This window comes from Sceloporus undulatus, chromosome 1 (assembly GCF_019175285.1).
Source record: "Sceloporus undulatus isolate JIND9_A2432 ecotype Alabama chromosome 1, SceUnd_v1.1, whole genome shotgun sequence".
NCBI classification, from domain to species: domain Eukaryota; kingdom Metazoa; phylum Chordata; class Lepidosauria; order Squamata; family Phrynosomatidae; genus Sceloporus; species Sceloporus undulatus.
Window position 1 is genome coordinate 327,118,644 of NC_056522.1, and position 13,519 is coordinate 327,132,162.

General features: G+C 39.0%; 1 protein-coding gene across 8 annotated transcripts in view; it reads left to right on the forward strand.

Moving 5' to 3' along the window:
• Positions 1–13,519, forward strand: part of DPH6 (diphthamine biosynthesis 6) — a 348,315-nt gene that overhangs the window by 135,188 nt on the left and 199,608 nt on the right. For all 8 annotated transcript variants that reach the window (XR_006101224.1, XR_006101228.1, XM_042444449.1 and 5 more), the window contains one exon: positions 5,993–6,137. Coding sequence is in view for 6 of the 8 variants with exons in the window: in XM_042444449.1 (XP_042300383.1) it covers positions 5,993–6,137 (145 nt within the window). In the remaining 2 variants the exon portion in view is untranslated. The remainder of the gene's footprint in view (positions 1–5,992; positions 6,138–13,519) is intronic.

A 13,519-nucleotide genomic window follows, 5' to 3' on the forward strand; every position in this document is an offset into this window, starting at 1 on the left:
ATTGACAAAACTAGAATCCTCTCTCTTTTAAGGAATCATTTTTACCCAGATTTTGTGTGACAATGCAAATCATGTGACTTGTATGCTATTTTAGTACATTATATGGTTCTATTTACATATACCAAATAAATTCACATGAATTTTACCTCCAACTTACTCTGAAAATCAGAACTTGACAAGAAGAATCCTATAGCTGCATTCCTTGAGCAATCCCAGCTTTTTTCTATATGTAATTAAGGTTTACAGAAATGATAACAATAAAAAGTGTGAAAGTAGCAATGACATAATACTTATAAGAATGATTATGATCCACAGGCTTCCTCAGTGCATAGTTTATGTCACTTTTAGACAACATATGGTGTGCCCCCCCCCCAATAAGGTTAGTAAGATAACTTTGAAAAACGGCGACCTCCCAGAGGACATTTTCTGCAACCACTCCCAATTTATGGAATGGCCTGTCGGACGAGATCCGTCACATTAACAATCTAGAGAGCTTTAAAAAAGCCATTAAGACGGATTTCTTCCGGCAGGCCTTCCTGGAATAAAGTACTCAGCCACGGACAAGATTTCCCATCTAGTGACTCTGCCCATGATGATTTTTTGTTTCTTTGTTTATTTGGATTAGTTGGTTTTTAATCTTATACTGTTTAATCTTGTTTTAAGAGGGGGGTACTGTGTATATATAGTTGTATTTTAACTTTCTGTACGCCACTTTGATTGCTTGGCAAAAAGCGGGATAGAAATAAAAATTTTATTTATTTAGTTAGTTAATCATAAATTGAAAGTTTGTTTATATCAGAATGATCCACATATAACATATTCAAAGACCAGGTGATAAGACAAGAAAAGCAGCATGAACATAAAGAATAAAAGCAGTTGTGGGAATTGTCTTGATTGGGATAAAAAGTACCTTAAACCTACAGAACCCTTTCCCCCCAGAGGGTCATCAAAATGGAAGCCTGATTACCTGGTAGAAGTGCTATAAGATTCTATTTCAGACTAGTGTCAATGTAAAAATATAGCACCACAGGGTGAAGTTTTATTTCACACAAACTCATACACACGCCAATCAACTCTCCCATTGAAATTAATGGGATTGGAAAAGTGTTATGGTCATGTCATGCATTTATTTTATTTTATTTATGCCCTGCCTTTCTCCCAAGGTAGAACCCAAGGCAGTTTATAGTAAAAATTAAAACAAAGTGTAGTTAAAATTATATAAATTGCAACAGTTTAAGAACCATTTTAAAATAATCAAATTAAAACACTAGTTTAAAACAGTTAAAAACATTTAAAACAAACCCTGGGTGAGTCACATACTCTCACCATCAGAAAAGCCCTGTGATAAGGTCACCTTAGAGTTGCCATAAGTCTGAAATGACTTGAAGGCAAACAATAACCAAACACCCTATGGAGATGTCCAAAGTGGGCTGCCACCTGCGGTCCCCAGACGGAGCAGCCAGGAATTGGTTTTACAGCGACTTTGGGCTGTGTTTGGAGGTGTGTGTCATGTAAACACCATGACTCCAGAGCAGCCCTTCTTTTGACCCATGTTTTTTGGATCATTGTCATGTTTATTCTTCACCATGATTTTTAATGTCTTTGCCTCATGTAGAATCCAGTGAAGCTTTGCAAGCTTGCATGATGTATTTTTGCATTTAAGTTTGGCCAATAAAGGTATCCCTCTTTTGAGGATTTTGGATTTTGTTGTATTAATCATGTAACTATTTTATGAAACATTTTATTATCCTATTAAAAAAACACAGATCTTCCAAATGAATCAAATATGATTTTAAAATGCTGACAAAATGAGAAAATGTGCTTGGAAAATAATACAAAGTCCTGTGAAATAAGAGAACAGCATCCCTACATTTAAGATTTGTGTTATCTCTTAAATCATTTCTATCCAGCTACTTAAAGCACAAAATTGTCTCTTAATCTCCATAGGATCAAAGTAGTTCAAAAACTTTGAAAAGCAGATTTGCATCTTATTTGTACAAGGTAGTTTTTTTTAAAAAATACCTCAACCATAAACTTTCTTTTGCTTGTATTCATGAACTATCAGTGAGAGATGATGGGCAGAACTTAAGGAGGAAGATTGTTCTTAACCTAGATCACATCCCTGAAGTGTTGCTGTATTTTTGTTACCAGCTGCAAAGACAATTTATTACTGGTGAAATTTTGTAGATCATAGTATATACATCTGTGTCAGTTTAAAATCTGATTAACCAGTGCTCAAATTCTCTTTTTATTTTTAGAATGGTGTATCTCTCTATACCTTTTCTTTAGGAAAAAGTAAAATATGTATCCACTATTTTCTCCTTTAAGAATTTAATCCCATTTTATGCAGCATATAGTCTCCCCAAACACATTTCTTTTTTTTTCCTTCCATGAAAGAGAAAAGATTATTTTACCTGTTCATTACTTGATATGGCAAGTCAGTTTCCCACCCCAGTAATACCTATCTTGTGTGTTTGTTCACAGTGCAAGAAGCTGCATGTGGTCTCCACTCAAAATGTTGTTTTAACAGGAGAAGTGATCAAGGCAGAAAACAAGAAGCAAAGAGATTATCAGAGTCTTTTCCTTCGAACTTCAGAGTTTTATGATCTGTTCTATTCTGAGAACTGCTCAGTGGGAGAAATACTGTCAGTTTTAGATTTTTGTAACAACAAGCCTCCTCTGCGGAGAAAATGAAGATCTCTGACAAGTTAGACACCGAGGCTGCTAATTATGGTTGTTCTTTTTAAGGTGTACATGAAACTTGAGGCATGTAGCAAAATCAGGTTCTTTATTCTAAGGAGTTTACAGGGGCCCAATCCTGAACATACATGGAACCACATCAGACTACATATTAAGCAGGAATGAAAATATGCCTGTGTGTGAGAGAGCTCTGCATCATTGATTCATTTCTCAGAACCTGTTTAATATTGCCAGGACATCCTTTTCAGTTGTGTGCAGAGTAAAACTCAGATTTTATTCTTTAAAAGTAAACTAGCAATGAGTGTTGTGGACATGACTTGGTTTGCATGTTAAGTCTGTCAAGGGAGAAGATACATTGATTTCACTCTTGGTCTAAAAACCATTAATAGACAGGCATGTCTGCCTATGTAAGCAGAGGCACAGCTAAATTGATGAAGAGTCCCAATTCTAATGTTGTTCTAGGGATTGCCAGCATCAGTTGTGGTGGCAGTGATAGATTTCTGTGTTGCCAGAGTAATTTAGTGTTTAATTTTTATGAAGGAAAAATGGAGATTTGCCTCATATGTTATGGTCACAAGGCCAAATCCATCCATTTTATCTTATTTAAGATTTTTGTCACAGTACTACAGAACTTCTGCAGCCCTACTAATAATAAGACCATGTAATAAGGAATTAGTACAGATTAGGAGCTGTTCTTTTAGATGTTCCAGGGTCTAGAGATCTGGACTATAATATGGAAGACTGGTAACTGTCTTTTAGCATTAGTTTCTAAATGTGTAAAGCAACTTAGATCCATAAGGCTAATTTAGATATGCTTGAGGGTTGACTTACTTGTATCAAAATATGTTCATTGTAGGTGTCATGAAAAGTGGGTAGTGACTGCTCATAAAGTACATCCCACATAGTAGAATTGATGCAGAACAAACAGAAGTACTCAAAATTCATGTCACAGGTAGAAATAATGAAAATTCAAAGAATCTATGAGTTATTATTGAAAAATACAACAGACATTTTACTAATCAGTAATTTTTTCCTGTTACAGCTAATAGTTGCTTACAAACTGATGGCTCTTGCCCATATCATTTGCTGCTGGCAATTATCTATTCAGAACCTAATTGGCATCTCTGGGTGCATTTTTATTGTTTGTTTATTTAGAATGCTTATTCCCAACTGCATTATCCAAGCCAATTGAAGATTCCATAGCTGATGTGATGACAACACAATGCAAAAAGCCATGTAGTTCATTGCAAGTATTTGGCAACACCACAGAGTCAATTCGGAATGAGAAAAACTCATCCTGCCCTCAAGTCTCTTTATGAGTGAACTTTTTTTTTTACCTATTTGCAGCTTCCTCTCCCAAATAATTGTTGACTGCCTCTGAATTACAGTTAAGAAATTAGAACCAGCTTCAGGAATAAAAGCTCCCTCTTTCAGCCCTCTCCCCACTCTGTAACAAATCCCTTTCCCCAATTGTTCTTAAGAAATATGGCTGCACTGTTGAGCAGTGGATGAGTGACAATCCAAAAATGGGGAAGAATTCAGATTAGAACTATGTGACCCAAAATTTGGTTGCTTCTTGTTACTTATGATGCACATCCCAGCTCCACCCCCAAGTCGGTGTGATGCTATGCGCTGCACCACATGGTGTGGTGTCACAGTGCTCCTCTGGCGCTGCATCCACATGACACAGCACCAAAGGAGCATCATACAGCCACAGCTATTTCACCCTTTGCAGGGCTCAAAAAGGAGCCACCCTGCAAAGGGCGCAATAGCTGTGGCTTTATGATGCTCCTTTGGCCGCTTCTTTTTGCAGCCTGCAAGGCCAGATCAGGCCTGCAGAGTGTGGTTGCAGATCGGGGCTGCAACGTATAGTTCCATGGGGATCATGGAGGTGGCTGTAGCATAGCCCCTTAATCACAATTAAGAGTAAGCCAATATGTAAATAAGCAGTAGTAATCTGTCAGTGGGGACACAATGGTTTAGTTGATAAGACACTGACTCTGATGATCACAAGGTTGGCAGATTGGCAGTTTGAGACCCAAGTGCCACATGACAGAGTGAGCCCTCGTCACTAGTCCCAGCTTTTACGAGCCTAGCAGTTCGAAAGCATTGATAAACAGGTATCACTTCGGGGGGGGGGGGGGTTAACAGTGTTTCTACTGGCACCCTCAGCTTAGGCCTGGGGACGATTTTAGGGCTCAGGAGAGCAGAGCATCCGCATGCTCCTGAACCCTATCACGCACCGTGGGCACCATCATGGCTCACCCCCACCCACACGGGGGGTGCCATGATATATGCACAGTGCAGCATCCAAATGGCTTTCCCCCATCCACATGGGGGCCACCATGATGACATATGTCCTATGGGAAAGGTGAACGAGTGAGGATTTATATACCATCTATAATCCTTGGTTTGGAATCCTGGCTTGTTAAGAGCACAAGTCAGGGTTGTACATACCTAGATAATATTTGTCAGTTTACACTGGATGTCTTGTCTGTCTTAAGAATGTGTGCCTTTTGGTTAAGAAGAAATTAATATCAAGAAATACCCACGCGTTGCAAGCGTGAATTGGCCAGTGAACTTTCAACCACAATCTACCTTTGCCTATCTATGCTATGGATTTTGGTATTAAGTCTACAGTCCAGTGTACACATACTTTGTCCCATTTAGTGCTCTAGGGCTCACATTTGATTAGACATGAGTTAAAGTGCACAGAAAGTGTACAGGAAGTGTATGTTGTATCTTTGGGAATAAATATATAGTCAGAATATAATGAAACACTAACCAGAAGGAAAGATGGAGAGAAGAATGCCCAGTCCACGCCAGAAGAGGGCAGCAGACAGTGGCAGGTTTTTGTTTTGCTCACTTCAAAGTATACTTTTTTAAAACTTTAGCTGTAAATGAAATAGACTTGTATTGTCAAAAGTTAAAGTTGCACTTAAAACACTTTATCGCTCCTGTTACATGAACATGATGAATGCCCCCACGTGTGCTGTTGATCTGCATTGCTTCATCTATATAAAGATTCTCTGTTAATTGTGCTAAGTAAATTAGATCATTACGTTGTGCTGTTCACTAGGGTGGCAAGCTGGTTTTATGTGTGAAAGTCCAATTGATTTTCCAGAGACTTAAGTGCTAGTAACTCTTGTATGGAAGCACATTCTCAGTAACAAGTAATAGCACCTTGCCTTAACACTAAATACTGTGTACTGTGTCTTTTTAGTACATGATGAATTAATTGTCAAAGTTAAAAATTGGAGGTAACCCATTCTGAACTTTCCCCCTTACTCAGGTGACATTTTCTGGCAAATCCCTGACTGGGAGCTGTTCCTGTGAGATAGAAGAGTTTGAAGATAATGTCTGGCCTTCATTGGAGGAGCAAAATGAAAATCTTTGCATCACCTGGTACTCTTCTGGGCCTACTTTTCAGAAGTCCAGTGAGTCTTTACTTCTATTAGTGGTTAAAAGCACTTAGCACCTATATTATAATCTGCAATTTCGAGCGACCCTGGATTATTATGTCCCATGTTATTATATGGTGGCAACATGAACTTGCACATTTCAGAGTGTCCACATTTACATTACTGCCATTTAATAATTTTAATAATTTAATAATCATCCACATTTTTTCCTATCTGTGCACAGAGAGAGTGAGCGGAACAGAACCCCACATATCTAAAGGGCGCACTGTATATACTGTTTTTCAGTTACACTAACTCAGGGATAAATCTAGTGTTAACCCTAGCTAGAATGAGACGTGTCAGTAGGTGCCTGAAATTTTGTTTAATTTCAAAAACTTTCTTCCCACTTAGCAAGTCTACAAGAGGGTTTTTGCCATGGGGCTGGGAAGAGGAGTTTGGAGCTTCTTGAAAACTCATGTGTGTGTGTTTTTTAAAAGTTTAATGCAGAAAATAGTGTATTAACAATAATGTGGGGTTTTTTTTTTTCAAAAAAGGGGTTTTTTTTCCTGTAAAAATGCTGTTTTCTGCAGAAATGTAATTTTTGAAAAAATCCCAAAATACAAAAATTCTCACTGCTGTCAACCACTTTTTTCAACAGAGTATCTCACGCATAAAAATGAAAAAAAAAAATACAAGTATTATTTGCATCCCCTATTTATTTGTCACAGTTAACATGAATGTAATTAATTTCATTGGATTTTCTTTAAGTAGCATTCACTTTGGATTTAGCATAGTGTTTAAGCATACGCGAATAGGAGAAACATTGTAATTTTCAAAAATATTGATTTATGGAGTTACCTCCAATTTATGTAATTTGTACCATGCCCTTTTCCCCATATAGGATCCAAGGCAGCTCACAGTGAATAACTTATTTTATTTTATTAATATTAAAATAACACTATAAGCAGTATAAACAGTATAAAATCAGTTTAAAAGATAACAAAAATAATGAAAGTATACCACAGACACACACTCATTAAAAGATCATTCTGTGCAGCCAGTTAATTACCAAATGATCATTTAAATAAAAAGGTCTTTACCTCTTTGTAGCAGGGCAGCAGAGAGAAAGCAATTTACCCTTTTGTAAATTCCACAGCCTAGGAGCAGTCACTGAGAAGGCAACCAGACAGGCTTTTGATAATGGTCACAGATGTCATGCTACAATCTTGAGATGTCAGGGGAAGTATAGCCTATTGCTTGAATGCCTTTCCCCCTGATCTTCCTTTCTAATGACCAGTAAAATTTCTGTCTTGTCTGGGTTAAGTGTAGCCCTCATCCAGGATATTACTGACAGTACATCATCGAATTGTAGAGTTGGAAGAGACCACAAGGGCCATCCAGTCCAACACCCTGCCATGCAGGGACTCTCAATCAAAGCATCCCCGACATATGGCCATCCAGCCTCTGTTTAAATGTGGATGTCATGTTGAGAAGGGAGCAAGCTTTTTTCTGCTGCTCCAGAGAACAGGACCTGGAACAATGGATGCAAGCTACCAGAAAAGAGATTCCACCTCAACATTAGGAGGGACTTCCTGACAGTAAGGATTTTCCAGATGTAATGTCATCAACAGGCTGATGCCACTGAACTCCATCTTTCTTTTCCAAATTCAGGTAACCTCTTCCAGTAGTTCCATGTGCACACTGAAGTATGTCGGAGACAGAGCTGAGCCCTGGGGACCCCATAAACCAGTGCTCAGAAGGTTGAAGAGGAATCCCCCAATACCAACCTGAGTTCAGCCTTCCAGAAAGCACCAGAACCACTGTAGAACAGGAACCCCACAAGTGCCATCCGAGAAAAGTGGCTATGAAAAGTACCATGAAAATCACAGAGATGTCCAGCAGAACCAACGTGAACACACTCCCCTTGTCAGGTTTCTAGCATAGGTCATTTGCCATGGCAACCAAATCACTTTCCATCCCTGCTGATGTCTGATTGAAATGGATCTGGATAATCTGATTATTCCAGAAACCTGGAGCTGAGAGGCTACCACTATCTTTAGAACCTTGCCTAGAAAAAGGATATTGGATACTGACTAATAATTCCCCTCTTTTGTACGGTTCAGGGACAATTTGTTCACATTGCCTTACCACAGCCTCTGTTAGACAAGAAGGAAATCTCTCTCTCTCTCTTTCTGATGCATTAACTACTCCTCTTACCACTGAGCTAGTCCTCTTCTGGCTGCTTTTATAATTTAGGAAGAGCAAGGATTCAGTTTCAGATGGTGGCTTTCACTTCTCCAAAGATCCTGTCTACATCCTCAGGCTGCACAGATTAAAACATATCCAATAGCACAAGACAAAGAAGAGCCCAGGTTACATCTACTTGGATGTATTAGAGTACATCCAGGTAAGTTTGTCCGACCATGCTGATTCTTCACAGTGGGCTATCAATTGGTCTTCATTCTCTTTGTGTGGGTTAGTTTGTAAAAGGACCCTAAATACTCAAGTCATCCCTAATGGGCTCCCAGAAAACACTGTGAAGACACAATGGTGGCAGGGAAATATGATTTGTTTGCTTCTACCACTGCTATGGCATGGACTTTCCAATGGGCTGTAGTCCTTCTTTGGTCAGACTGCTATGAGTTTTCTGCTAATGGTGCTCACATCTCACTTGCTTCATCACTATCAGCTCCTAATAAATCAGGAAGATCATTTGGCTCCACTCGTGGGAAGAAATGCTTGGAAGGGATCATGTGCGCTGTTCCAAACATCAGCAAGGGCCTCAATATTATCACCTGGCAAGTTAATAGAAACTTCCCCAAGAGCCATTAGGACTCTATCTGGATGCTTTACCTCCTAAGGTGGACCATTTTAATGAGCCACTCATCTCTGAGTCTCAATGAAACTAAATACCACCAGGTAGCGATCTGTCCATGACAACAGAACTGTAGAAAGTTTCCCCACATTCAGATAACCAGCATCTTCCCCCGTACATAAAACTGGGTCTAGAGTATGGCCTTCAACATGCATGCACCAGATACTATTTTGAAAGACCTTTTGTCACAGGATGACCAGATGTCATAACTGAAAAGGAGGATAAGACACCACAAAATGTAGGACATTAAAGAAAAATGTAGGCCATTACAAAATAAAAGCTAAAAACACTGATATAAATATAAATTCATGCTTCTTAGTCATGCTCAGAATGGAGGACATTTTGGAATTCCTCCTGGACAGAAGGCTGAAATGTAAGACATGTTCTGTAAAAAGGAGAATGACTGGTCACTCTCTATTGTCATCATGGAAGACATGAAGTCCTGAGCTGCTTCAAACTAAGCGACCTTGACATGGATGTTGAAGTCCCCTTGCCCAATAGGCCAGGAGGATTGCAACACCCCTGCTGAGACCTGGGTGCCATTCACACTGCACAGTTACTGCATTGTTATTCCACTTTTAACTGCCATTATTTTATCCTCTAGAATCCTGAACTTCATAGTTTGATGAGGTAGTAAAGCACTCAGGCTGAGAATTCTAGATGGCTCTACCTAAACTTCCAGTCCCAGTATTCCATAGGATAAAACCTTGACAGTTAAAGTGGAATACAGATTGGATCTCCCTTATCCAGAATTCCAAAATCCAAAATTGTCCAAGTGGGTGGCTGAGATAGTGACATCTTTGCTTTCTAATGGTTCAGTGTACACAAACTTTGTTTCATGCAGAAAAATATTTAAAATATTGGGTATAAAATTATCTTCAGGCTATTTGTTTAAGGTGTGTATTAAATATAAATGAATTTCATAACTAGACTTGGATTCCACTCCAAAATACTTCATTATGTATATGTAAATACTCCAAATTACAAAAAACTTCAAAATCAAACGGCACTTTTGGTTCCAATCCTTTCAGATAAGAGAGACTCAGTCTCCAATAGCACTATAACTGCATAGGCCCTAGCTTCACCTGTTCAGGATTTTGCATTTTTAATAATAGCTAAAACCCACCAGCAAAATGACAGTGTTGTGTTTAAAATGTCACTTTTAGCTTAGTTTGGATATGTAGCAGAAGTCTTTTGACTTCTTTGTTTTCCTTCATTCTACCTTCATAATTTTATTAGAGATGTCAGCATTTTTCTTAGCTTAGAGGTAAGTTCAAGGCTCTCACTCTTGGACTGTAATGACGCTCTCTTGCATGGATGGAAGATTTATGAATATAATTCCCATTAGTGCTAATAACTATTATAGCTTTCCAGTGTTGATCTCCTCCCCAGTGATGTGTCTGTGCCTCTTTAAATATGAGCTATAGGGCTTCAGCTCTTATTTATCTGCATGAATTAGAGCTACATACCACAGAAAGGCATGATATTCTGAGAAGTCTTGTTTGTTTCTCTAGTTCCTGGATAGAAGAGTGATATCCATACTTGGGGAAATGGAATAAAGATTCTTTCTTTTCTTTTCTTTTCTTTTCCTTTCTTTTCTTTTCTTTTCTTTCTTTTGCTTAAAGGAAAAATTAGCAGCCTGCATCCTAGAAACCCACAGAAAACCCGTATTATAATTTGACATAACATATATCATATTCTATTGCTAGTGCTGCTCTCTTCAGAACAAGAGATGACTTCCTTTAAATTTATAATTTCAGATTCCTGTCTTGAATATTTTCCCTGTCTTTCTGCCTACATATCCAATATACAACATTGTTTGCTGTGAACTACAGCCACAGACATTTGTATATAAACTCTTAGATCCTAGCAGCCTTGAGAGATTTTGTTTTGTTTTGTTCATTGCATTCAATGGTGTTATCCTGCTGCCTCTCTCTCTGAATTAAGAAAGGGTAAACCCTTAAACTGTCAGGTTTAAGAGGCCGCATAGTGTTACCAAATCAATACAATATTCTAACGATTGTTTGAAACTTGATACTGTAATTTAGAAGCTCTCATAATATGGGGTCCTAAACTGTTGCTTACACTTATGTATGAACACAACACCCATATCATAGCCTTCTGTGCTCCTTCAGAAAATACTCCTCAACATCAGAGTACCCTTAGGAATGCCTGGTCAGTGAAACTGCAGGGTGCAATCAGACACTCTCTTGCAGAAGAAGAAGTGCTTTCCTTTCACATGAAGAATGAATAGTAAGCCCTTGTTTTTCAAAGGAAAACCAGTTGCTAACTACATTTAAGCTCATTTAGGGAAAGGTACAGCCATATTTCATTTACCAAGACCTCTAAGAAATAAGCTCCTTTTCTCAAAGATTTTTTTCTAGGAGCTCAGCCTCCTTCTTTCTTCTGTGTAGATGGAAGTTGTTGTTACTGTTGTTGCTGTTTATGCAACTATTCAAAATGGGGTTTTTTTGCTTATGAGTTGCCTGACCTGTTCGTAGAATCATAGAATTGTAGAGTTGGAAGAGACCCAAGGGCCATCCAGTCCAACCCCCTGCCATGCAGGAAATCACAATCAAAGCATCCCCGACAGATGGCCATCCAACCTCTGTTTGAAGACCTCTAAGGAAGGAGACTCCACTACACTCCTAGGAAGTGTGTTCCACTGTCGAACAGCCCTTACTGTCAGGAAATTCCTCCTAATGTTGAGGTGGAATCTCTTTTCCTGCAGCTTGCATCCATTGCTCCAGGTCCTAATCTCTGGAGCAGCAGAAAACAAGCTTGCTCCCTCCTCAATATGACATCCCTTCAAATATTTAAACAGGGCTATCATATCACCTCTTAACCTTCTCTTCTCCAGGCTAAACATCCCCAGCTCCCTAAGTCTTTCCTCATAGGGCAGGGGTAGGCAACCCTTTTGAGCCGGGGGCCGGGTTGCTGTCCCTCAGACAACTGGGGGGCCGAAGCCAAAAAATAAATAATTAAATAATTTTTAAAAAATTAAATAAATAAATAAACCAGGACAAATGTAGGACAAAATTTTCAAATGGAGGGCACTTTTTAAATAAAAAATGGAGGACACGTGAAAAAAATTGCTGATTTTTAAAAAATGTTAAGATAAATGCATGTTTCTGAGGCTTCTATAGACAATTGCCCCCCAAAGGCCCTGGCGGCAATTGGCGGCAGGACCGGGCTGGGGCCGGTCCCAAGGCCTCACCGGGCCGCATTCGGCCCATGGGCCGCAGGTTGCCTACCCCTGTCATAGGGCATGTTGTTTCCTTTTTTATATGCATAGTGTTAGTTTTGAATAACAAATTTGATGAAACCTAGGCCCCAAACAGATGGGCAGACAAGGGCGGCTTCCAGCATGTGAGACATACCCCTGGAGCACCTGAAAGCCTTTGAGGCCCACTCCGGGGCCACCTAAGGCAGTCCAAAATGAGCTCCAGAAGGAGAGGATCTTTTCCACTCCTTTTGGGACCATGTCAGGAGGTGCCCTTAGGGCTGCAGCATATATTTGCCACGGCCCTGGGGTGATTAGGCTGGGAGCAGCTTCTGGCCATTCCTTCTTACCTGTCTGCTTTGTCCCCTACTGTGCTGCTCATCTTTTCCATTGTGTAGGTACTGATTCCTATTCTTTTCATGTTATTTCTACCTCTTGTACCAAAGTTTCTGTAAAAGAAATAAAACCCAGGAATACAGTTGGCCATTTTTATACACGGATTTCTTATACACAGATTCAAGCATCCATGATTTGAACATGTTCAAAAAGGGTATAAATTTCAAATATTAAATCTTGATTTATTATTTTTTATAAGGGTCACCATTTTGCTATGTCATTATATTTGATGGTACTTGAGCATCCATGGATTTTGTAATCCATGGGGGATCTTGGAACCAAACCCCAGCGTATAACAAGGGTCCACTATACACTGATGTTGTTAACTGAGCTATATCTGTCTACCATACAAACTCTAAAACAGTATGTTTTTAAAAATTCCAAAAATTCTGAAAGAATGTTGGTTTGGATCCAGCAAAAGCTCTATGTGGATGGAAGCACTCAGCAGGAGGTATTTGAGACCATGGTCTTTTTCACTGGCAGGATTGGAGAAGGAGGCAGTCTTCCCCCCCCACCCCCCATCTCTCAATTCACTGAAAAATTTGCTGACGTTCTTTGAAAATTGCCTCTGCTCTTGTTTACAACAGCAGGAGCATCCTACATGGAATTTTGTTTAGGACTGATGAGTAAATTTATAGTAGAACTCTGAAACCAGCCCATTATATTATTTCTGTAGTTCTTTGGGGATGAAATTAGTAAACTGGTATGTTTAGATGGGAATCTTCGCACATTGATTGCCCAACTCTAAAATCTATTTATTGAGAATTTCACTGCCCAGAATCCTGGTAAGGAACAAAATGTATTTTGAGTACAGTAGTAGTTTTGTTAAATATTTTATGCATTTGTGTTTATACATTGAATAATGAGATTTTTTTCCAAAATATTAAAGCTAATACAGCAGAAATGCAGGACTATTTTTAATGA